Here is a 24101-nt window from a genome sequence, read left to right as displayed (position 1 = left end):
ACAGCTGTCTGTCTGCAACCAATCACAGCCACCGGTGGGCGGGTCTATATTGTACAGTACAATAAATAAATAAATAATTAAAAAAAAACGGCATGCGTTCCCCCTCAATTTTGATACCCAGCTAAGATAAAGCCTCACAGCTGGGGGCTGGTATTCTCAGGCTTGGGAGACCCATGTTATTGGGCGCCCCACAGCCTAAAAATATCGCCAGCAGCTGCCCGGAATTGCCTCATCCATTAGATGCAACAGTCCTAGAACTTTACCTGGCTCACCCCAAATGCCCTGGTGTGGTGGTAGTTGGGGTAATAGGCAGCCCATAGCAGCCACTAAGTCCTAGATTAGTCATGGCAGGTGTCTATGAGACATTCTCCATCACTAATCTGTAAGTGAAAGTAAATAAACACAAACACCCAAAAATAATTTATTTGAAATAAAAGACAAAAAAACACCCTCTTTCACCACTTTATTAACCCCTTAAACACCCCATTCAGGTCCGATGTAATCCACTCGAGGTCCCATGACGCTTCCAGCATGGCTACATCTGACACTCACAGTGAGCGACCATAGAGCATGACTGCTCGCTGTCAACTCCATGCAGCAGGTGAAGTGAGTCGCGATATCAGTGGTGACGTCACTCAGGTTTGCCGCTGCCACAGCTGGAGTACTCCACCTGTGACAGCAAATCACCTAAGTGACTGAAGTGAGTCACGCGATCTGCAGTGCCATCATTCAGGTGATTTCCCATCACAGATGGAGTCCTTCACCTGTGCCCAGAAATCAGGCCGTGACACGGAGACAGAGCCACGCGATGAGAATAAATTTGGGTGAACCTCTGATGTCACAGCTGCGGGCCCTGCACTACCACCTGTGTTGCGGCATTGACGTCAGAGGTTCACCCGAGTTCATTCTCATTGCGCGGCTCTGTCTCTGTCTGCTGTCAGTGGGCAGTCATGCTCTCTAGTGCTTGCTGTGAGAGGACAGGGATGTAGCAGAGCTGAATCGCCGTGGGACCTCGTGTGGATTTTTTCAGACCTGCAGAGGTGTTTAGGGGTTAATAAAATGGTGAAAGAGGGTGTTTTTTTTGTATTTTATTCCAAATAAAGACTTTTGGGGGTGTATGTTGTTATTTACTATCACTTACAGATTAGTGATGGGGCGGGGTCTCATAGATGACTTCCATCACTAATCTAGGACTTAGTGGCTGTTGTGGGCTGACATTAACTGCTTATTACTCCGATTTCCACCGCACCAGGGCAACGTGAAGAGCCGGATCTAGTGCCAGAATTGGTGCATCTTATGGATGCGCCACTTCTGGGGTGGCTGTGGGCTGCTATTCTTAGTCTGGAAAGAGACAAATAATGATGGGCTGTCCCACCGGAATAATATTAACCCACAGTTGTCTGTTGTACCTTGGCTGGTTTTAGAAAAATGGAGGGACCCCACATCATTTTTTTTTTTAAATAAATCATAATTAAAAAAAAGTGTGGGATCCCCTTTATTTTTTTTAACCAGCCAAGGTACAGCAGACAGCTGAGGGTTGCAGCCTGCAGCTGCTGCTGTTCCTGTGCTGGATATGAAAAATGGGGGGACCCCACGTCATTTTTTCTAACAAAAAAATTAAAAAACAGCTGGCTAAGCTAGCTATTTCTTTATCAAGCTATTCTGTTATTTCTTTCTATCTGTTCTATATGTATTATCTATTCTATATGTTCTTTCTATTTATTCTTTCCATCTATTTTTTCTATCTATCTATCTATCTATCTATTCTAGCTATCTATCAATTATCCTATCATATTTTATTTCTCCTTTAAAAAACGCACTGACAAAACGCATATCGTGTTTTTTTGTCAAACGCATTGTTTACAGTTGTCAAGTCTGCGAGAGGGTGCATTTTTTTTTATCAAATCAAGAATGCAGCATGCGGACATATCCATACACATCTTTATGTTATATTTATGGGGACCCATCTAACATTTCTTATTTGGTGTCAATATTTCCTTTTTTTATTTACAGAAAACCAAAAGTGATAATAGTATGCTGAAGCGAAAGCAAAGCTCAAGAGTAGAGGCTCAGCCTGTTACAGACTTTGGACCCGATGAATCACTCTCTGATAATGCTGATATCCTATGGATCAACAAGCCAGTGAGTTCTGTTTTTCTTTTATTTAGTTGTGTACCATGTAAAATGATATTATAAAATTAGTGATCCAAATCTGAGATTTAAATTTGATGGATACTTGTTTATTTGCATTTTTTTGCTGCTTTTTTATTTCACATTATTATTTTAACAAACTTTGTATAAATCAATAAAAAAGGGGAAATATAAGAAACTTTGTAATATAGATATTATCAGAGACATATGCTTCTCTCTCTACTTTGAGCACTATTCCTCCCCTCTTCCTCCTGAACTCATCATCCATTCTTAAAAACAGTTCAAATAAGTTTTTCGCAAAGCAGATGGACTGTCAGCTCGCAACGTCTATTAAAACTTATGTAGAGGGGAGGTTGGTGAAGCATGGAAAGGCACTGACTGACACATGCCGATGAATTTTGAAGCTTCTGAGAAGAGTCTTATTTTATTCCAGTGCTGGATTCACTACTACACTGCTCAGTTCTGCATTATCATGTCCTACAAGCTGAATATGTGTTACATAAAAAAAAAGAGAGCATAAAACCCTCATGCCTGTATGGGAGACAACATACTAGTTAGTCTCCACCCACTAACTCAGAGACAACTGAAAATCAGCGACGTATCCTGCATTTTTCTTCTTTTGAGGATAAAAATAATATATTGAGCAGAAATAAGTCTTATTCTTCATTTACACATATAACAGCTTATTTTGAAAAGTCACCTGAAATGTCAGGTACATAATTGATTGTGGATTTCCTATACACTATAGACCAAAAAGTTAACATTGTTTTGAACTTTTGACTTTCACGCTCCATATCTCACCATCCACTACAGCTTTGAATATGAGACTACCTTCATTTTATAGACAATCATCTTGGTTATCTAATATATAAATTTGACTTGCAGCTATTTAGCATATGATTAGTTTGCAGATTTTTGTCATGTCACTGCATTGTTACAGTTTTGCTCTTAAAAATCTACATTTAAATTTGTATTATTTTTTTAGTACAGTATATTGTAAATGTACGTTTTGGCTTTCAACACTGCCTTATTCCTTCTGGGCATGCTCTCAATCAGATTCAAGCATGTCTCGACTGAAATCTGAGTCTAGGTCTCTTCAACACGTTCCCAATATTGGTGCATACTGGTCAACTTACTTGAGTATGTATACAGGTTTTTCTTCAACTCTACCCACATGTATTCAATTGCGTTGAGGTCTGTGGGCTGTGGGGGCCAATCCAGCACCTCTACTTCATTGTTATTGAACCATTTCTTCGCCAATCTTAACTTAAAATTTCAGGTCATTGTCCTGCTGGAACACTATGTCGTCCTTTTCATACCCATAGTACTCGAGTCTACGAAGTAACTTATCTTGTAGAATACTTACAAATAGCTCAGCATTGAGACCACCAATGATCCTGGTTAAGTATCCAGCGCTTTTGGCTGTGAAACAACCCCAAATCATCAGACTTCCTCCATCAAACTCAAACTTGACAGTTCCTTCAATTGCTCTATCTGTTAGCCGCTTTTTCTCTTGTTTCTTCCTGTCCCATTTGCACCCATCACAGCCTAGTCTATTGACTTTTATCTCATCTTTCTAAATCACCCGATTCCAATCTTCTATTGTCCACCTTTCGTATTCTTTTTGCAAACTCGAGCCAGTGCTTTTTATGATGATATTAAAATTGAAGCATCTTCATCTTTTTTTGTGACACCATTCCAGACTTGTGTAACATATGATGCATTGTGCTTGCATGGACGTCTGTGATTTCACTATTACGAAGCAAATGAGTCACCTCCATTAGCATATTGGTTGCCCCAGAATTGATAGACCTTGTGATGAGCTGATTTGTTGAATCAGATATTTTGCCTGGACGTTCATCTTTTGGCGTTTCAATGGATGGACTGAGATCATTTTGTATTCTTCCAACAGTTATGGCACTCACATAATGCAGTTGGGCAATTATTTTGACCGAGAGACCACCATTAATAAGCTTATGATGCTCCTTCTCTTTTCTTAGGAAATCTTCTTCATGGCTGCTCCTTAATTCAAACTAGTGACTTTTTACTTGGGAATAAACCTAATAACACATGGAGCTATGCTGAGTTATGAAGGAATGTGAACAGGTTGCAATTTATAGTATACAGGAAAAAAATATTTTTCAAACGACAGGCGCAAAACAGTAACAATGACTTAGCATGACAAGAATCTGCATAACTAATCATATGCTAAATAGTTGTAAGTCAAATTTATGTATGAAATAGCCAAGATGATTTTCTATAAAATGAAAGTAGTCTCACACTAAATGTTGTAGTAGATCTTGAGATATGGAGCCTGAAAGTAAAAAGTACAAACCATTGTTACCCTTTTTTGATTGTCAGTGTATTCTGATTGTATACAGATATTGGATTAATGTTTTAGAAAAGGACATGGGTGCAGTTGAGGGACCTAGTGCTGCTTATCCTATGCTTATTAAATGCACTAATTCAATAGAGTGCTTTGGGGCCATCCATTTTTATTATACAGGGTGGGCCATAAGTATGGATACACCCTGATAAAATCAAAGTGGTTGATGATATCACCTTACTGTTTGTGGCATATTAGTACATGGAAGGGGCCAAACATTTGAGGCTGGGTGATGCCGATGGCTGTTATCTGCAAAACCTCCATTTTGAATTCAACTTTCATTTTTTCAATGGGAAGGGGCTCACGTGACACTTCAAACACAGAGAATTGCACAAGAAAAACAATGGTGTGCTCATTTTTAAAGTAGCTTTCTTCATTATAGAGTTATTGACACGTTTGTGACATGGAACAATGACAATAACCCACTAAAGAATGAGATCAAAGTGCTGCCCATTGTGTTGAATTGTCAATGCGATTCTCTTCTCACACTCTTGATTCCACAGATCCAGGATCCATGATGTTGAGCACCTGAGACAACGGATACAGGAGGCCTGTTTTAGCATTTCTTCTGCGGTATTGCTCTTGATGTGTCAAGAGTGGGAGAAGAGAATCATGTTGACAATTCAACACAATGGGCAGCACTTTGAGCACATCCATTAGTGGGTTAGTTACGTTGTTCCATGTCACAAACATGTCAATAACTCATAATGAATAAAACTACGTTAAAAATGAGCACACCATTGTTTTTCTTGTGCAATTCTCTATGTGTTTGATGTGTCACATGACCCCCTTTCCATTGAAAAAATTAAAGTTGAATTCAAAATGATGACTTTGTAGAAGGCCTCAAATGTTTGGCCCCTCCTATGTACAGTCATGGCCAAAAGTTTTGAGAATGACACCAAAATTATATTTTCACATGATCTGTTGCCCTCTGGTTTTTAATTGTGTTTGTCTGATGTTTACATCACATACAGAAATGTAATTGCAATCACATTATGAGTACCAAAAGGTTATATTGACAGTTAGAATGAGTTAATGCAGCAAGTCAATATTTGCAGCGTTGACCCTTCTTCTTCAGGACGTCTGCAATTCTCCCTGGCATGCTCTCAATCAACTTCTGGATCAAATCCTGACTGATAGCTGTCCATTCTTGCATAAGCAATGCTTGCATTTTGCCAGAATTTGTTGGTTTTTGTTTGTCCACCCGTCTCTTGATGATTGCCCACAAGTTCTCAATGGGATTAAGATCTAGGGAGTTTCCAGGCCATTAACCCAAAATCTCTATGTTTTGTTCCATGAGCCATTTAGTGATCACCTTTGCTTTATGGCAAGGTGCTCCATCATGCTGGAAAAGGCATTGTTTGGCGCCAAACTGCTCTTGGACAGTTGGGAGAAGTTGCTCTTGGAGGACATTCTGCTACCATTCTTTATTCATGGCTGTGTTTTTAGGTAAGACTGTGAGTGAGCCAATTCCCTTGGCTGAGAAGCAACCCCACACATGAATCGTTTCAGGATGCTTAACAGTTGGCATGAGACAAGACTGGTGGTAGCGCTCACCTCTTCTTCTCCTAATAAGCTGTTTTCCAGATGTCCCAAACAATCAAAAAGGGGATTCATCTGAGAAAATGACTTTACCCCAGTCCTCAGCAGTCCACTCCCTGTACCTTTTGCAGAATATCAGTCCGTCCCTGATGTTTTTTCTGGAGAGAAGTGGCTTCTTTGCTGCCCTCCTTGAAACCAGGCCTTGCTCAAGCAGTCTCCGCCTCACAGTGCGTGCAGAAGCACTGACACCAGCCTGCTGCCATTGCTGAGCTAGCTCGGCACTGCTGGTAGTCCGATCCCGCAGCTGAAACAGTTTTAAGATACGGTCCTGGCATTTGCTGGTCCTTCTTGGGCGCCCTGGAGCCTTTTTGGCAACAATGGAAGCTCTCTCCTTGAAGTTCTTGATGATGCGATAGATTGTTGACTGAGGTGCAATCTTTGTAGCTGCGATACTCTTCCCTGTTAGGCCATTTTTGTGCAGAGCAATGATGGCTGCACGTGTTTCTTTAGAGATAACCATGGTTAACTGAAGAGAAACAATGATACCAAGCACCAGCCTCCTTTTAAAGTGTCCAGTGGTGTCATTCTTACTTAATCATGACTGATTGATCGCCAGCCCTGTCCTCATCAACACTCACACCTGTGTTTATGGAACAATCGCTAAAACAATGTTAGCTGCTCCTTTTAAGGCAGGAATGCAATGATGTTGAAATGTGTTTTAGGGGTTGAAGTTCATTTTCTTTGCCAATATTGACTTTGTAAGTAATTGCTGTTAAGCTGATCACTCTTTATGACATTCTGGAGTATATGCAAATTGCCATTAGAAAAACTTAAGCAGCAGACTTTGTAAAAATTAATATTTGTAGCATTCTCAAAACTTTTGGCCATGACTGTACTAATATGCCACAAACGGTAAGGTGATATCAGCAACCACTTCCATTTTATCAGGGTGTATCACAATATGTATGGCCCACCCTGTACAGTAATGGATTGCATAATACCAAATACCATGTTTTCCCAAAAATAAGACCTACCCCGAATATAAGCTCTAGCAGGAATTTTCAGCCTTTTTGGAGTATGCTTTAAATATAAGCCTTACTCCAAAAATAAGCCCTAGTTGCAGTTCATTAATGAAGTGTCCAAGCAGATAAAAAAAGTTATATAATACAACAGGACACCCTGAAAAGAGAAGACAAGCCCAAGAGAAAGCAGACAGCCCCCCAAAAAATTGTACTCACCAGACCCTGAACAGCTACAGCTGGGCAAGTGCTGATGATGGATAGGCTCACTCACTGAGATTTGTCACTGTCAGGTCCCTCGCCATTCCGCTCACACATATCGTGTAGTAATATCACTCCGTTCTCACTAACTCTGCGCTAGTGATACTGCTTCCGGCCAGGAAAATTGCTGTGAATTGCAGAAGGAGCAACTGCTGTGGAACGCAGGGGGAGAGACCACTGTGGAGCACAGGGGGAGCGACACTGTAGACCTGACAGTGACGCAGACCTGAATGTGAGAGGAGTCCCTTCACTTGACAACTCTACATGTCCGGGGTCTGGTTCGTGCGATTCTTCTGAGAGGTGTCTGCCTTCTTTTGGGGGTAAACGTAGCAGTACATAGGGGGTAAATTTAGCAGTACTTACGGAATAGCCATATTTCCCCAAAAATAAGACCTACCCCAAAAATAAGCCCGCGCACATTTTTCCAGAGCAAAAAATAGTATAAGACCCTGTCTTATTTTCAGGGAAACATGGTAGTAGTTGGAAATAATGAAGGCTAAGTTTCTAAGATTAAAATACAAATTAAACATTTACCACTTTAACATTTAGTCTGGTAAAGAATTGTTCTGCTTTTGGATTGTATCTCCTCTGTCACTCACATAGTTTAGTAGTTTTCAGAAAACGCTTAAGAAAAGATAACATACACTATAGCTTGTGCCTGGTTTAAATTATGCTTGTCATGTAGCGTTAACGGTTCACATTAAGAAAATGATCTCAAACTGTTCTCTTTTTTCCAGTGGGTGCACTCGTTACTACGCATTTGTGCAATTATTAGTGTCATTTCCGTTTGTATGAACACCCCAAAGACCTTTGAACATTATCCTCCTCTCCAGTATGTGACAATTGCCCTTGATACCCTATTGATGTTTCTTTACACTGCAGAGATGATTGCAAAGATGCACATCCGGGGAATTGTCAAGGTGAGATAAACATTATATAATTACATAGCACAGTGTTTTTGATGTCTTTCCCTTCACAGTTCACATATTCACTTGATCCAGAGACTTAATGTGCAATGCAAGTGCAAAATGTGAAAGCTAGATTAGTCATTTGTATCTTTTTAATGCTTACTTCTATTTACTTTCCTAATATTTTAAAATGGAGAAACATCAAAGTAATGTCAGAAAAATTATTATTATTTAAAGTGAACCTGTCATCATGTTTCCTATATAAATAAAAGTTGTTGCCACCAGGTTCTTTATCCTTTTAATGCATTTCTAGCAAGCTTGCTAAGTCCAGGAGACATTGTCGTATACCTTGAAAAAAAATCTTTGAAAATGTTCAGTTCTATGTTCTAATGAGCATTGACCGGTCCGATGAGTGTCATGCTCGGTGTAGACTTTCTGCCTCGTATCTCCGCTGCTGCCTTGTACACAGCCAGAAGAGAGCACAAAGCCTGCTATGAGGATGAAGTATAACACATCATTCATATGTGATGGGACAAACTCACATTGGACTACTCAGTGTCCATTAGACTGCAGAGCTAGACAAAACTTTTTTTTAAGATATACTGCGCTACCTGAGGGATATATTGGGCTTTTTGCGACTGTGTTAAAATGCCTAAGAACGTCATGGCAGTGGCTTTTATAGGGAAAACCTGATGATAAATTTCCTTTAATTATTATATTTTTTAATTAGTTTACACTCATATTTTTGATGTTTTTATAAAATATTTAAAACAAAAACCTATTTGTTTTCACCCACCACCTGCTGCTAGGAATTAGTATTGGATTACTAGGGTTAAAAATGTTATCACATATTTAAATGCACCATCATAAAACAAATGTGATACCTCATCTTCAACACAAAATTTCTATTAAAAAGATGACAGATACACATTGGATTAAATTTCAATGCTATCTTTCTACTATCTAGCTTTACATATTAACTTTTAATTGGAACACATACGTATGTACAGTTGAAATGAGAAGTTTACATACACTTTATAAAAAGTTACATATGCATGTTTTTCTCAATATCTGAATATTTCTAGTTTTAGGTCAATGATGATTACTAAAATTATTTATATATGCCAAATGCCAGAATAATGAGAGAGAATGTTTTAAGGCATTTTTATTACTTTCGGCAAAGTAAAAAGATTACATACCCTAAATGGTGCTTTACACGCTGTGACATCGCTAGTGATTGCTAGCGATGTCGAGCACGATAGCACCCGCCCCCGTCGCTCGTGCAACATTTGGTGATTGCTGCAGTAGCGAACATTATTGCTACGGCAGCGTCACATGCACATACCTTTACAACGACGTCTCTGTGACCGCCGAACAATCCCTCCCTCAAGGGGGAGGTGCGTTCGGCGTCATAGCGATGTCACTGCGGCGTCACTAAGCGGCCGGCCAATAGAAGCGGAGGGACGGAGATGAGCGGGACGTAACATCCCGCCTATATCCTTCCTTCCGCATTGCCGGTGGACGCAGATAAGGAGATGTTCGTCGTTCCTGCGGCGTTACACATAGCGATGTGTGATGCCGCAGGAACGACAAACAACATCGTACCTGTGGCAGCAGCGATATTAAGGAAAGGAGCGACGTGTCAACGATCACCGCTTTTGAACGATTTTGCGATCGTTGATCGTCGCTCCTTGGTGTCACACGCTACTATGTCACTACCGGCGCCGGATGTGCGTCACTAACGACGTGACCCCGATGATATATCGGTAGCGATGTCGCAGCATGCAAAGCACCCTTATGAGTAGTGTGCCTTTAAACATAAAGGGATAGCCTATATGATGATGTCATGTCTTTCAACGCTTCTGATAGGTTTATTGGTAACAGCTGATTTAATTAGAGACATACCTGTGGATGTATTTTAATGCACACCTGAAACACACTGCTTCTTTGAGTACCATCATGTGAAAGTCAAAAGAAATCAGTCAAGATCTCCGGAAAAGAATTGGGGGCTAGCACAAGTCTGGCTCATCCTTGGGTGCAATTTCCAGATACCTGAAGGTGCCTTGTTCATCTGTACAAACAATTATACGCAAGTACAAACAAGATGGTAATTGCTAATCATCATACCGCTCATTATGGAGATGGGTTCTGTGTACCAGAGATGAATGAGCTTTGGTCAGACATGTGCATATCAACCGAAGAACAAAAGCAAAATAGCTTGTGAACATGCTGGCGGAAGCTGGTATGATTGTGTCATTATCTACAGTGAAATGAGTATTGTATCAACATGGTCTGAAAGGCCACTCTGCTTGGAAGAAGCCAATACTCCAAAAGAAACATAAAAAAGCCAGATTAATGTTTGCATATGCACACAGGAACAAAGACATTCATTTTGGAGACATGTCCTGTGGTCTGACAAAACTAAAATTGAACTGTTTGGCCATAATGAGCATCATTACATTTGAAGGAAAAAGGGAAATATTTTGAAGCCTAAGGGCGGAGTCACATGCTACGATATATCGGCATCGTTAGACATATCGTACCGTGTGACAGCTGCGAACGACTGTGAACGAGCAAAAATACTCACCTTATCGTTGCTCGTTGACACGTCGTTCATTTTCAAAATGTCAGTCCTCCTTCTGTGCTCCGGTTGGTCATCGTTCCCGAGGCAGCATACATCGCTCCTTGTGACACCCTGGGAATGACGAACACAGCTTACCTGCGTCCTGCCGGCAATGCGGAAGGAAGGAGGTTGGCGGGATGTTACGTCCCGTTCATCTCCGCCCCTCGGCTTCTATTGGCCGGCCGCTGTGTGACGTCGCTGTGACGCCGAATTTCCACCCCCCCTTCAGGAAGAGGATGTTCGCCGCCGACAGCGTCGTCGTCTGGGAGGTAAGTGCGTGTGACAGGGGGTTAACGGCTTTGTGTGCCACGGGCAACTAATTGCCCGTGACGCACAAACGACAGGGGCGGGTACGATTGCTCGTGCGATTGCACGATAGATCGTACCGTGTGATGCCGCCCTAAGAACAATATCCCAACTGTGAAACAAGGGGGTGGCAGCATCATGTTGTGGGGTTGTTTTGCTTCAGGAGGGACTGGTGCACTTCACAAAATAGATGGCTTCATGAGAAAAGAAGATTATGTGGCAATACTGAAGCAACATCTCAAGACACCAGCCAGGAACTGAAAGCTTGGGTGGAAATGGGTATTCCAAATGGACAATGACCTGAAGCATACTGTCAAACTGATTAGAAAATGGCTTAAGGATTACAAAGTCAATGTTTTGGAGTGGCCATCACAAAGTCCTGATCTCAATCCTATTGAAAATTTATGGTTAAAGCTGAAAAGGGAAGTGCGAGTGAAGTGACCTACAAACATGGCTCAGTTACACCAGTTTTGTCAGGAGGAATGGGCCCAATTTGCTTGTGGAAGGTTTTCCAAAACTTTGACCCAAGTTATACAGGTTAAGGGCAATGGTACCAAATAAGTAAAATAGGAAAGTCCAGCTCAAATGAACAATTTCTTCTTTATTGCTTGAAAAATGCAGGTACACGGGACACCAAACATTCACAAGTAAACCGCTATAGTAGTGGATGCATACGCTACTATAGCGTTTTTCTTCTGAATGTTTGATGTCCCGTGTACCTACATTTTCAAGCAATAAAAAAGAAATCATTTATTTGGGCTGGACTTTCCTATTTTACTTATTCAACAATCAGGCCATGGCGGGGCCTCTATCTGGGCTCTGAACAACAAGTGGATAACGATAATGTTGAGCTGGATTTACTGCTACTACTAATGGTATCAAATACTAATGAAATGTATGTAAACTTTTGACTTTGCAGAAAGTAATAAAAATGTTCTCTCTCTCTCCCTCTCTCTCTCATTATTCTGGCATTTGGCAAATATAAATAATTTTGGTTCCTAATTAACCTAATATGGGAAAGGTTTATTCTGATTTCATGTCAGGTAGTGAGAAAACATGCAGATATGTCATTTTAGATAGTGTAAGTAAACTTCTGATTTCAAATGTACATAGCTTATTTTAAACCCATAACAACTTATTGACTACTATTATGCCTTCTTCCTTTACCAGGGCAAAATGCAGTAGCTGTCAGATGTATTATTGTGTTCTGATCATATTATCTTGTTCATATTTTTAATTAACGTATTAATTTATTATGCTTATCATTTCTACAAAAAATACCTTATTTATTCTATTCACCTTCTCCTCTGTGCACTTTAACTTTGTACCAAGCACTTTTTCACATACTGATTATTATACTCCCCTTGTTCCCCCTTTTTTGTTTGGTTATTTATTTTAATGTAATACTTAAGGTACCGTCACACATAACAAGATTGCTGCTGAGTCACGGTTTCTGTGACGCAGTAGCGATCCCCTTAGCGATCTCGTTATGTGTGACATCTACCAGCGATCAGGCCTCTGCTGTGAGATCGCTAGTCGTTGCAGAATGGTCCAGGCCATTTTCTTCAAAGGCGATGTCCTGCTGGGCAGGACACATCGCTGTATTTGGCACTGTGTGACAGGGTCACAGTGACTGCTAAGATCGTTCTACAGCTCGCTACTGTGACCTGTTCGTTCCTGCATCTTTGGTAAGATCTGACTGTGTGGCATCTCACCAGCGACCTCCCAGCGACTTACCAGCGATCCCTATCAGGTCGCATCGTTTTCGGGATCGCTGGTAAGTCGTTGTGTGTGACTGGGCCTTTACATTAAGTATATATGGTTTTGTAGATATATTTATTAATTTGATCCATACATACAAGTACATTGTAATAAATTAGAATATCATCAAAAAGTTAATTTATTTCAGTAATTCAATACAAAAAGGGAAACACATATTATATAGAGTCATTACAAGCAGAGTGATCTATTTCTGTTAATGTTGATGATTCTGGCTTGCAGCCAAAGAAAACCCAAAACTCATTATCTCAGAAAATTAGAATATTATATAAGACCAACTGAATTACTGCATTAATGCGCCGTGGTATGGAAGAGATGAGTCTGTCACACTGCTGAGGTGTTATGGAAGCCCAGGTTGCTTTGATAGCAGCCTTTAGCTCTTCTGCATTGTTGGGTCTGGTGTCTCTCATCTTACTCTTGACAATACCCCATAGATTCTCAATGAGGTTTAGGTCAGGCAAGTTTGCGGGCCAATCAAGCACAGTAGTACTGTGGTTATTAAATCAGTTATTGGTACTTTTGGCAGTGTAGACAGATGCCAAGTCCTGCTGGAAAATGAAATTTCAATCTCCAAAAAGCTTTTTTGCAGATAGAAGCATGAAGTGCTCTAAAATTTCCTGGTAGATGGCTGCGCTGACTTTAGTCTTAATAAAACACAGTGGACCTACACTATCAGATGACATGGCTCTCCAAACCATCTCTGATTGTGCAAAATTCACACTAAACCTCAAGCAACTTGGATTGTTTGCCTCTCCACTCTTTCTCCAGACTCTGGGACCTTGATTTTGAAATGAAATGCAAAATTTACTTTCATACGAAAACAACACATTGGACCACTGAGCAACAGTCCAGTTCTTTTTCTTCTTGGCCCAGGTAAGACGCTTCTGGCGTTATTTATTGGTCATGAGTGGCTTGACACAAGGAATGCGACAGTTGTAGCCCAATGTCCAGGATACGTCTGTGTGTGGTATCTCTTGAAGCACTGACTCCAGCAGCAGTCCACTCCTTGTGAATCTTCCCCAAATTTTTGAATGGCCTTTTCTTAACAATGCTATTTATCCTGGTTGCTTCTGCACCTTTTTCTACCACACTTTTTACTTCCACTCAACTTTTCATTAATTTGCTAGGATGTAACACTGTGCAAAAAGCCAGATTCCTTAGCAATGACCTTTTGTGACTTACCCTCCTTCTGAAGTGTGTCAATGACTGCCTTCTGGACATCTGTCAAGTCAGCAGTCTTCCACATGATTGTGTAGCCTACTGACCCAGACTAAGGGACTATTTTAAATGCTTAGGAAGCCTTTGCAGGTGTTTTGTAGTAATAATTCTAATTTTCTGGAGAGTGCTTCTGGAGATTTCCGTAGTGTTGTACCAAAGAGTTTAGTAAAGATGTGAAAAAATCGAGTCCCAAAGTTATTAATACTTGAACACGCCCACCAAAAATGAGTCATTACCCACAGCTGAGTCACATCTCCAACACTTATCAGAGGTATCAGAGAATCTTATAGATTTTGATCTTATAGTTTGTCTCTTGGATATGACAAGATTTATTTATTTATTTATTTATTGTATTCACTTTCATAGCACTATTAATTCTTCAGCACTTTACAGATCTGATCATCCCTGCACCCATTGAGGCTCACAATCTTTATTCCCTTTCATTATATCTTTGAAGTGTGGGAGTAAACCAGAGAACCTGGATGAAACCCACACAGACATGGGGAAAATATAAAAACTCCTTGCAGATGTTGCCCTTGATGGAATATCTGCCTAGGATTCCAGCGCTGCAAAGCAACAGTGCTTACCACTGAGCCACTGTGCTGAAGATCTTATGAGTAAGGGTAAAGATCTTATCCCACTTGGCAGGATAAATGATCTATTGAGCTCCTTTTCCCATGCCCACTGAAGTGGTGCAAGGCTATTTAACTTTCTGTCTCCCTCAACAACCCACATATATATATCCCTTGGAGAGGAAATCGGGTTTCAAGCCACGCTATACCACAGGATCCAGTTTTAATAAAATTCCTTTATTTTCAAGTGACAGTCTACGCGTTTCAGAGATATATATCTGTCTCCTTCCTCAGGACATTCAAAGGAAGATGATTCCTTTGCCTTGGCCGGTGAGTTATACTGATTCACTGCAGCCTGTGCTAATGATGATGCACGGGGGGCAGTGAATACAGCCGCACATGATCACTCCAGGTTGTAGTTGCCAGGGGTGATCATGCGGGCAGGCTGTTTAATATGTGCGCATTTCCCGCCCATCACCCCGCCCACCTGTCAGCGCCGGCTTCAGCGCTGAGATGATGGGCGGGATGATGGGCGTCCATATTAAATGAGCGGGTCCACGTGGTCACGGCAGGCTGCTAGAGCCTTCTCGTGCCGCCGATGACCCGCTCCACCTTTTTTCTACTCCTGGTTTTGGCTAACAAATACTGGGATAAAAGAACTGACCAATACTGACGTGAACATGGCCTAATCCATTGCAATGCTGGTGCATTGCAATAGATTATGCTAGCAATCAGAGTAATAAAAGCTAATGTCCCATAGAGGCTAAGTAAATTAGGTAAAAAAAGTAAAAAAAATTGTAAAAATATTTTTTTGAAAAAATTTTAAAATAATCACAAAATAAAGAGATAGAAAATGAAAAAAAAATGATACCAATAAATAATTGGTATCACCACATCCACAGTGTCCTGATCTATAAACCTAAAACTAGTTAACCACTAGTTAACCTCTTTAGTGAACACCGTAAAAAAAAAAAACTGCAAAAAAAACCTGCTTTCTCATCACGCCGCCAAAAAATATGGAGTAAAACATGATCTACAAGTTGCATGTAAATAAAAAGGGTATCACTGAAAATGGCAGTTTCTCCCGCAAAAAACAACTATGTCCCGCCACTATGCAGCTGTCAGCTGGTAAATAAAAAAGCTATAGCTCTCAGAATATAGCAATGCAAAAACATTCTTTTTCCTTTAAAATTATTTTTATGGTGTAAAAGCAGCGAAACATAGAAAAATATATAACTGTGGTATCGCTGTAATCATACTGAACTGAAGAAAAAGCTGTTTTATCACTTTTATGACACGGTGAACGGCATAACAAAAAGCAAAAAAAACAATTACTGAATTGCAGTTTCTTCTTCATTCTGCCTCACAAAAAGCGGAATAAAAGCCATCAAAAAACATTGTTGGCCAAAATAGTACCAAGAATAGGATATCTTGCGCACTCCCATGCCGATAAAAGTCTATGTGGACCCGAATCATATGCTTTAAAATAGTGGGAAAGGGTTTATAAAGGGCTAGGGCAATTAGAGCTGGCTCGTTATACTTACTAGTCTCTGCATGGTTCTAACACTACTTCTGGGACTGCTTATTATCCTTATGCATATTCACAGCTTCCCCCGCCCACTAGCAGTGCCAGCTTCTGTGATTGGTTGCAGTCAGATCACACCCCCACCTGTGTGACAGCGTGTCTGACTGCTTGCAGTCATAGACACTTTGTGCATGTCTATATAGGTGTTAAAATAAATAAAAAATTGGCATAGGTCCCCCCATATTTTTATACTGTCACGCTCCCCGGGTCCTCGGCTCCCCTCCCCGGGTCCTCTGCTCCGCTCCCCGGGTCCTCAGCCCCGCTCCCCGGCTCACCTGCCACGCTCCCCGCTCTCCAGCCTCCGGTGCCCGTCCTTCCCAGGTTCCCTGGCCTCCGATCCCGGCGTCTGACGGCTTCCCAGGCCCTGGCCGGCTCCCCTGCGTCCTCCCCTCAGCTTCCTTCCCTGGCTTCTGGCACCCGGGCGGCGCGCATGCGCATTAGGGCGCGCGCGCGGTCACTGACCCTTTCTTAAAGGGCCAGCGTCCATTAACAGGAAATGAAGCTAAACAGGTACAGGGTATATAAGGGTTTATTGTCCAAGGGGGCGGGGCCTGATCTTCGTGTTTTCCAAGCTAGGAGTCAGGTCTCCTTGTGTCACCTTGCCATACTCACGTATCTCTCTTCTAGAGCTGATCCTGCCTCGGCATCCGGTCCTGCTGAATCCCGAACCCCGCACGCTGTCCGTCTGCCATCTGACAGTCCGTACCATCTCGGATCCCTGCGGTGACCCGTCATCTCGCTCCAAAGGTTCCGGACCCCGCCTGACCTCATCTCGGCTTCCGAACCTGAGCTACGTCACCCGGACTACCATCTGTGACTCCGTGGTCCCAGGGACTTCTCCGTTACACTTACTTGCACGGACTGTTCTGCTGCCCATAGTGCTTCAGCTACCGGACTCCTTACCACCATCTTAGAGTTCGGACCAGTGGATCCACCTCCTGGGTCTGCCCGACCGCCTGGCCCTGACAGTAAGATCAGGCCATGGATCCCGCTGCAGCACTAGCGGCCTTGCAAGAGGAACTCCAACGCCAGCGTGAAGTCCAGACCCGCATGCTGAACTTTATGACTTCCGTGGACACCCGCCTGTACACGTTACAAGCGGCAGTTACGCCTTCAACATTCCGGGCCTCCACTAGTCAATCCACGGCTCCCGCACCCGTGGCAGCTTCTTCGGATGCTTCCCGACTCCGTTTGGCTTCACCACCTCGTTATGCCGGAGATCCCAAGACCTGCAGGGGCTTCATAAACCAATGCTCCCTTCATTTCACGCAGCTGCCACATTTGTTTGCCTCCGACCAAGCCAAGGTCGCCTTCATCATGTCTCACCTAGAGGGCGAGGCACTGGCGTGGATGAATCCCTTGTGGGAGAAGGAGGACCCTATGACCAAGGATCTTCAAGAGTTCCTGCAGGCCTTTCGCAGCACCTTCGACGAGCCGGGACGCGCCTCTGCGTCTGCTTCATCCCTTCTCCGCTTACGTCAAGGAACACTGACGGTAGGCCAATATGCCATCCGTTTCCGCACTTTGGCTTCAGAACTCGGGTGGAATAATGAGGCCCTAACAGCCGCCTTCTGGGAAGGACTCTCGAGTCGCATCAAAGACGAGTTGGCGGGTCGTGACGTGCCCTCCACCCTAGATGCCCTGATTGCCCTAGCAACTCGAGTGGACATTCGTTTTCAGGAGCGCTCCAAAGAGCTATCTCGTGAGAGACGTCCGGTACGGCATTCCTCTCCTCCACGGAAGCCCTCCGTACCTCAGTCATCAACAGCTGGGATTCCCGTCCACGAGCCCATGCAGATTGACCGAGTACGGCGGTCTGAACAACGTCGAGCAGAGCGGCTCGCCAAGGGTCTCTGCTTTTACTGCGGAGAGGGCACACATCTCCTACGCTCCTGTCCGGAAAGGCCGGGAAACTCCAAAGCCTAGGGTTGGTAGGAGAGGCCACCCTAGGTGCTGGGACTCTCTCAGACCCGGTTATGTGGACCGTGCAAGTGTCAGCGGGAGAGACGCGCTTTACGGCTGAGGCATACCTCGACTCTGGAGCAGCAGGCAATTTCATCCAGCAGGCCACGGTGGACAAGTACCAGTTGCCTGTTACTCTACTCGATAAGCCCCTAGTGATTGCCTCTGTGGATGGGAGACCCCTCGCTGATACCATCTCCTGGGTCACCAGGCCGGTCGAACTGCGTATCGGTGCCCTGCACACAGAGAACATCGCTCTCTACGTCCTTCCACACATGTCCCATCAAATCCTGCTGGGACTTCCCTGGTTGCGGACACACGAACCATCAGTCAGCTGGGGCACTGGCGAAATCACCCAATGGGGCTCTGCCTGTCATGAGAGGTGTCTGAAGTCTATACAGCCCCTCCGACGACCTCCGGTTCCAGAGAACCTACCGGAACTGCCCTCGGCCTATTGGTCCTTCGCAGACGTTTTTGACAAGAAGGAGTCTGAGGTACTTCCGCCACACCGTCCCTACGATTGCGCCATCGACCTGCTCCCAGGAACAACACCACCTCGAGGACGGATATATCCGTTGTCTCCAGCCGAAACCAGGGCCATGTCTACCTACATCACAGAAAGCCTGGCAAAGGGATTCATCCGGAGATCCTCCTCTCCTGCGGGAGCAGGCTTCTTCTTCGTTAAGAAGAAAGAGGGTGACCTACGCCCATGCATTGACTACCGGGGTTTGAATCAGATCACCATAAAAAACAAGTACCCCCTGCCGCTCATCCCCGAATTGTTTGACCGGCTCAGAGGAGCCCGTGTGTTCACCAAACTGGATCTTCGGGGTGCCTACAACCTAGTTCGTATCCGCTCTGGGGACGAATGGAAGACCGCGTTTAATACTCGCGATGGGCACTATGAATACTGCGTAATGCCCTTCGGTCTGTGTAACGCTCCTGCCGTATTCCAAGAATTGGTGAACGACATTTTCCGGGACCTCCTCTACATCTGTGTAGTAGTTTATCTGGATGACATCCTTGTCTTCTCTCCGGACCTCCAGACCCACAGAGAGAACGTACGGCTGGTTCTACAGAGACTGAGAGAGAATCGTCTCTACGCCAAATATGAGAAGTGTGTCTTTGAGCAGTCTTCTCTCCCTTTCCTGGGATACATCATCTCGGGTACAGGGCTGCAGATGGATCCAAAGAAGGTCTCCTCCATTCTCAACTGGCCTCCCCCTTCTGGACTGAAGGCAATCCAACGGTTCCTGGGATTCGCCAACTACTACCGCCAGTTTATCCCTCACTTCTCTGCCCTGACTGCTCCTCTCTCCGCCTTGACCAAGAAGGAGGCTAATCCAAAGGACTGGTCACCTGCGGCCGACGCCGCGTTTTGCTCTCTGAAGCGAGCATTTGCCTCCTCTCCTGTACTCCACCGACCGGAGTTAAACCGCCAGTTCACCTTGGAGGTGGATGCCTCCTCCTCAGGAGCCGGAGCAGTGCTCATGCAGAAGTCCTCCTCCGGGAAGATGGTGACTTGCGGTTTCTTCTCCAAGAGCTTCTCAGCGCCTGAACGTAATTACACCATCGGTGACCGAGAACTATTGGCGGTCAAACTGGCTCTGGAGGAGTGGCGCTACCTCCTGGAAGGAGCAGTGTACCCCGTGATTATCTACACGGACCACAAGAACCTGGAATACCTTCGGTCCGCTCAGCGACTGAACCCACGGCAAGCCAGGTGGTCCTTATTCTTTGCCAGGTTTGATTTCCAGCTCCATTTCCGACCCGCGGACAAGAATGTACGCGCTGATGCCCTGTCTAGGTCTCTCATGCCCATGGAGCAGGAGGAAGAGAGTACCCAACCTATCATCTCTCCTAGCAAGATTATTCCGGTGGCTCCTGTCACCCTGGCCCAGATACCGCCCGGGAAGACCTATGTCTCTGAGACCGACAGGCAAAAAGTCTTACACTGGGGTCATGCCTCAAAAACAGCCGGTCATGCAGGTCAGAAGAGAACATGGGGTGCGATTGTACGCCATTACTGGTGGCCATCCCTTCGCACGGACGTCGCTGCTTTTGTCTCTGCCTGCTCCTCTTGTGCCAGGAACAAGACGCCCAAGCACCTGCCATATGGCCGTCTTCTGCCTCTGCCTATACCCTCAGTTCCATGGCAACACATAGCGATGGACTTTATTACGGACTTGCCATTATCCTCCGGGCACACAGTCATATGGGTCGTGGTGGACCGGTTCTCCAAAATGGCTCACTTCGTCCCTATGGCCGGACTGCCCTCTGCTCAGGAACTCGCGGAGGCCTATATACATCACATCTTCCGCTTGCATGGCTTTCCATCCCACATCGTGTCCGACAGGGGAACTCAGTTCACCTCCCGCTTCTGGAGGGCGCTCTGCAAACATCTGGGAGTGACTCTGGACTTTTCTTCTGCTTACCATCCTCAGTCTAATGGCCAAGTGGAGAGGGTCAATCAAATCTTGACCTCCTTCTTACGTCACTATGTCAACGCCCATCACGACGACTGGTCCACGCTTCTGCCTTGGGCTGAATTCTCCCATAACCACCACATCAGTGAGTCGTCCTCCAAGTCTCCCTTCCATGTCGTTTACGGACTTCAGCCCTCCGTCCCGTTGCCTATATCCCCTTCTTCGGATGTCCCTGCTGCTGATACTGTAGCCCGTGACTTCGCTACCATTTGGGACTCTGTCAAGGCGTCCCTTGGGCGCGCTTCCCAGCGGATGAAGAAACACGCCGACAAGAGGCGCCTGGACCCTCCGTGTTTCTCTCCTGGTGACCTGGTCTGGCTTGCTTCCCAGTACATCCGATTGAAGATACCTTCCTACAAGCTGGGTCCTCGCTACATCGGGCCGTTTAAGGTCCTCAGCAAGATCAATGAGGTCTCCTACAAACTGAGGCTTCCGGCCACGATGCGGATTCCCAACTCCTTCCACGTCTCTCTGCTCAAGCCGGTTTTCCTTGGTCCCTTCTCCTCTGCTGCCAGTCCGGCTCCTCCTCCTATTGCCGAGGACGACATCTATGCGGTAAGGGATATCGTGGCCATGAAGACTGTTCGAGGCCGACAGTTCTTCCTGGTGGACTGGGAGGGGTATGGTCCTGAGGATAGGTCCTGGGAGCCCAGGGAGAACGTGGGCACTCCTCTGATCCGTGCCTTCATGTCCCGGTTGCGGGGAGGGGGGCGTGGGGGGGGGGTACTGTCACGCTCCCCGGGTCCTCGGCTCCCCTCCCCGGGTCCTCTGCTCCGCTCCCCGGGTCCTCAGCCCCGCTCCCTGGCTCACCTGCCACGCTCCCCGCTCTCCAGCCTCCGGTGCCCGTCCTTCCCAGGTTCCCTGGCCTCCGATCCCGGCGTCTGACGGCTTCCCAGGCCCTGGCCGGCTCCCCTGCGTCCTCCCCTCAGCTTCCTTCCCTGGCTTCTGGCACCCGGGCGGCGCGCATGCGCATTAGGGCGCGCGCGCGGTCACTGACCCTTTCTTAAAGGGCCAGCGTCCATTAACAGGAAATGAAGCTAAACAGGTACAGGGTATATAAGGGTTTATTGTCCAAGGGGGCGGGGCCTGATCTTCGTGTTTTCCAAGCTAGGAGTCAGGTCTCCTTGTGTCTCCTTGCCATACTCACGTATCTCTCTTCTAGAGCTGATCCTGCCTCGGCATCCGGTCCTGCTGAATCCCGAACCCCGCACGCTGTCCGTCTGCCATCTGACAGTCCGTACCATCTCGGATCCCTGCGGTGACCCGTCATCTCGCTCCAAAGGTTCCGGACCCCGCCTGACCTCATCTCGGCTTCCGAACCTGAGCTACGTCACCCGGACTACCATCTGTGACTCCGTGGTCCCAGGGACTTCTCCGTTACACTTACTTGCACGGACTGTTCTGCTGCCCATAGTGCTTCAGCTACCGGACTCCTTACCACCATCTTAGAGTTCGGACCAGTGGATCCACCTCCTGGGTCTGCCCGACCGCCTGGCCCTGACATATACCTAGCAAAGATAAAGCATATGGCTACAGGCTTCAGCCTCCAGCCATGTCCCTATCTTGGCTCTGTATCAAAATAAGAAAGACCGCATGCAGTCTTTTTTCTAAATTATTTAAATAAATCATGAGTCGCTTCCTGTGAGAACCGGCAGACTGCCAGTGCGCACTGGAACACTGTGTTTCTCCTGATCAGTGCGATACTCTGATCAGGAGAAGCAATCAGGCTGTTCATTGTTAAAGTCCCCTGTGGGGACTAGTAAAATAAATTGAAAAAATAAAAAAAACCTAAAAGTTCAAATCGCCCCATTTTGCCCCATTGAAAATAAAACTATAAAAAAATACACAAATTTGGTATAGCCACTGTCAGAAATGCCCGATCTATCAAAATATGAAATCAATTACTCAGATCAGTACAGTGAGGAAAAAAATTCTAAACGTCAAAATTACATTTTTAGTGTCACCTCAATTTGAATTAAATTACAATAACATGCAATCAAAACATCACATCTACACAAAAATAGTATAACCAAAAATGCTAGCTCAAGATGCAAAAAATAAGTCATCACTGAGCTCCGGATCCCGTAAAAAGAGAACGCTACAGGTCTCGGAACATGGCGACAAAAGTGCAATTCTTTTTTTGGACAACCTTCAGAATTTTTTTTTCACCCCTTAGATAAAAGTATAAGTTTATATGTTTGGTATCTAAAAACGTATAGTGACCTAAGGAATCATACTGACACATCAATTTTACCATACAGTGATTATGGTAAATAAAAAAAAAACATTGTAAAATTTCACTTTTTTTTCTCCATATTTGGAATTTTTTTCCCGTTTTCCAGCACACTATATGGTAAAATGATTGTTGTCATTCAAAAGTACAACTCGTCCCGCAATATAAGCCCTCATATGACAATATTGACAGAAAAATAAAAAAGTTATGGCTCTCGGAAAAGGGGAGGAAAAAAATTAAAAACGGAAAATCGCTGGGGGGTATAGGAGTTAAGGCCAAAATTGGCTGTCACCAATGGGTTAAGATCACTTTTGTCAATGATTTTTTATTATTCAAAGTAATTTCATTAATAAAACTTTTTAATTACGGTAGCTACCTTCAAATGGTGGACAATTGTGGGGACAGCAGAGTGTGAATATTAGTAGTAATCCCTTTTTTGCCATTTTTACCTGTGGTATCGATTGGTAATTTCACAATCCCATTAGTGAGCCAGTTATTTTCAGTAGACACTTACTGTATTTTTCGTTTTATAAGACGCACCTGATTATAAGACGCACCCCCAAATTTGGTGAAGGAAAAGAGAATTTTTTTTTAATAAATGGGGTCCATCTTATAATGCCAGTGTCCGTCTAACAAATCATATAGGGTATATGTCCCTCATTGCCCCCCATCCTAAAATTAGCCCCCTTAATCTGGATATGGCCCCCTTATATTGAATATAGCCTCCTTGTGCTGGCACACGTCCCCCAGTGATGCCACATGTCCCCTATTTCTGGCACACGTCCCCTATGGCTGGCACACGGCCCCCTGTGGCTGGCACATGGCCCCTATTGCTGCCCATGGCCCCCTGTGGCTGGCACACGGCCCCCATTGCTGCCCATGGCCCCCTGTTGCTGGCACACGGCCCCTATTGCTGCCCATGGCCCCCTGTGGCTGGCACACGGCCCCTATTGCTGCCCATGGCCCCCTGTGGCTGACACATGGCCCATATGGCTGGCACACAGCCCCCTGTGGCTGGCACATGGCCCCTATTGCTGCCCATGGCCCCCTATGGCTGGCACACGACCCCT

The 24101-nt window shown here is 44.7% G+C and overlaps 1 protein-coding gene across 4 annotated transcripts in view; it reads left to right on the top strand.

The window, feature by feature from the left end:
* The window catches only part of NALCN (sodium leak channel, non-selective), a 1011261-nt gene that overhangs the window by 123282 nt on the left and 863878 nt on the right, over positions 1–24101 (top strand). For 3 of the 4 annotated variants that reach the window (XM_075336708.1, XM_075336707.1, XM_075336706.1), the window contains 2 exons: positions 2014–2142; positions 8097–8279. In XM_075336708.1, the coding sequence (XP_075192823.1) occupies positions 2035–2142; positions 8097–8279 (291 nt within the window). In that variant the 5' untranslated portion in view covers positions 2014–2034. Of the gene's footprint in view, positions 1–2013; positions 2143–8096; positions 8280–13743; positions 13849–24101 lie in introns of those variants that run through there. The other variant, XM_075336709.1, reaches the window with a different exon arrangement.

Source organism: Anomaloglossus baeobatrachus, chromosome 2 (assembly GCF_048569485.1).
Source record: "Anomaloglossus baeobatrachus isolate aAnoBae1 chromosome 2, aAnoBae1.hap1, whole genome shotgun sequence".
NCBI lineage: Eukaryota > Metazoa > Chordata > Amphibia > Anura > Aromobatidae > Anomaloglossus > Anomaloglossus baeobatrachus.
This window is presented reverse-complemented; position numbering and strand designations above follow the sequence as displayed.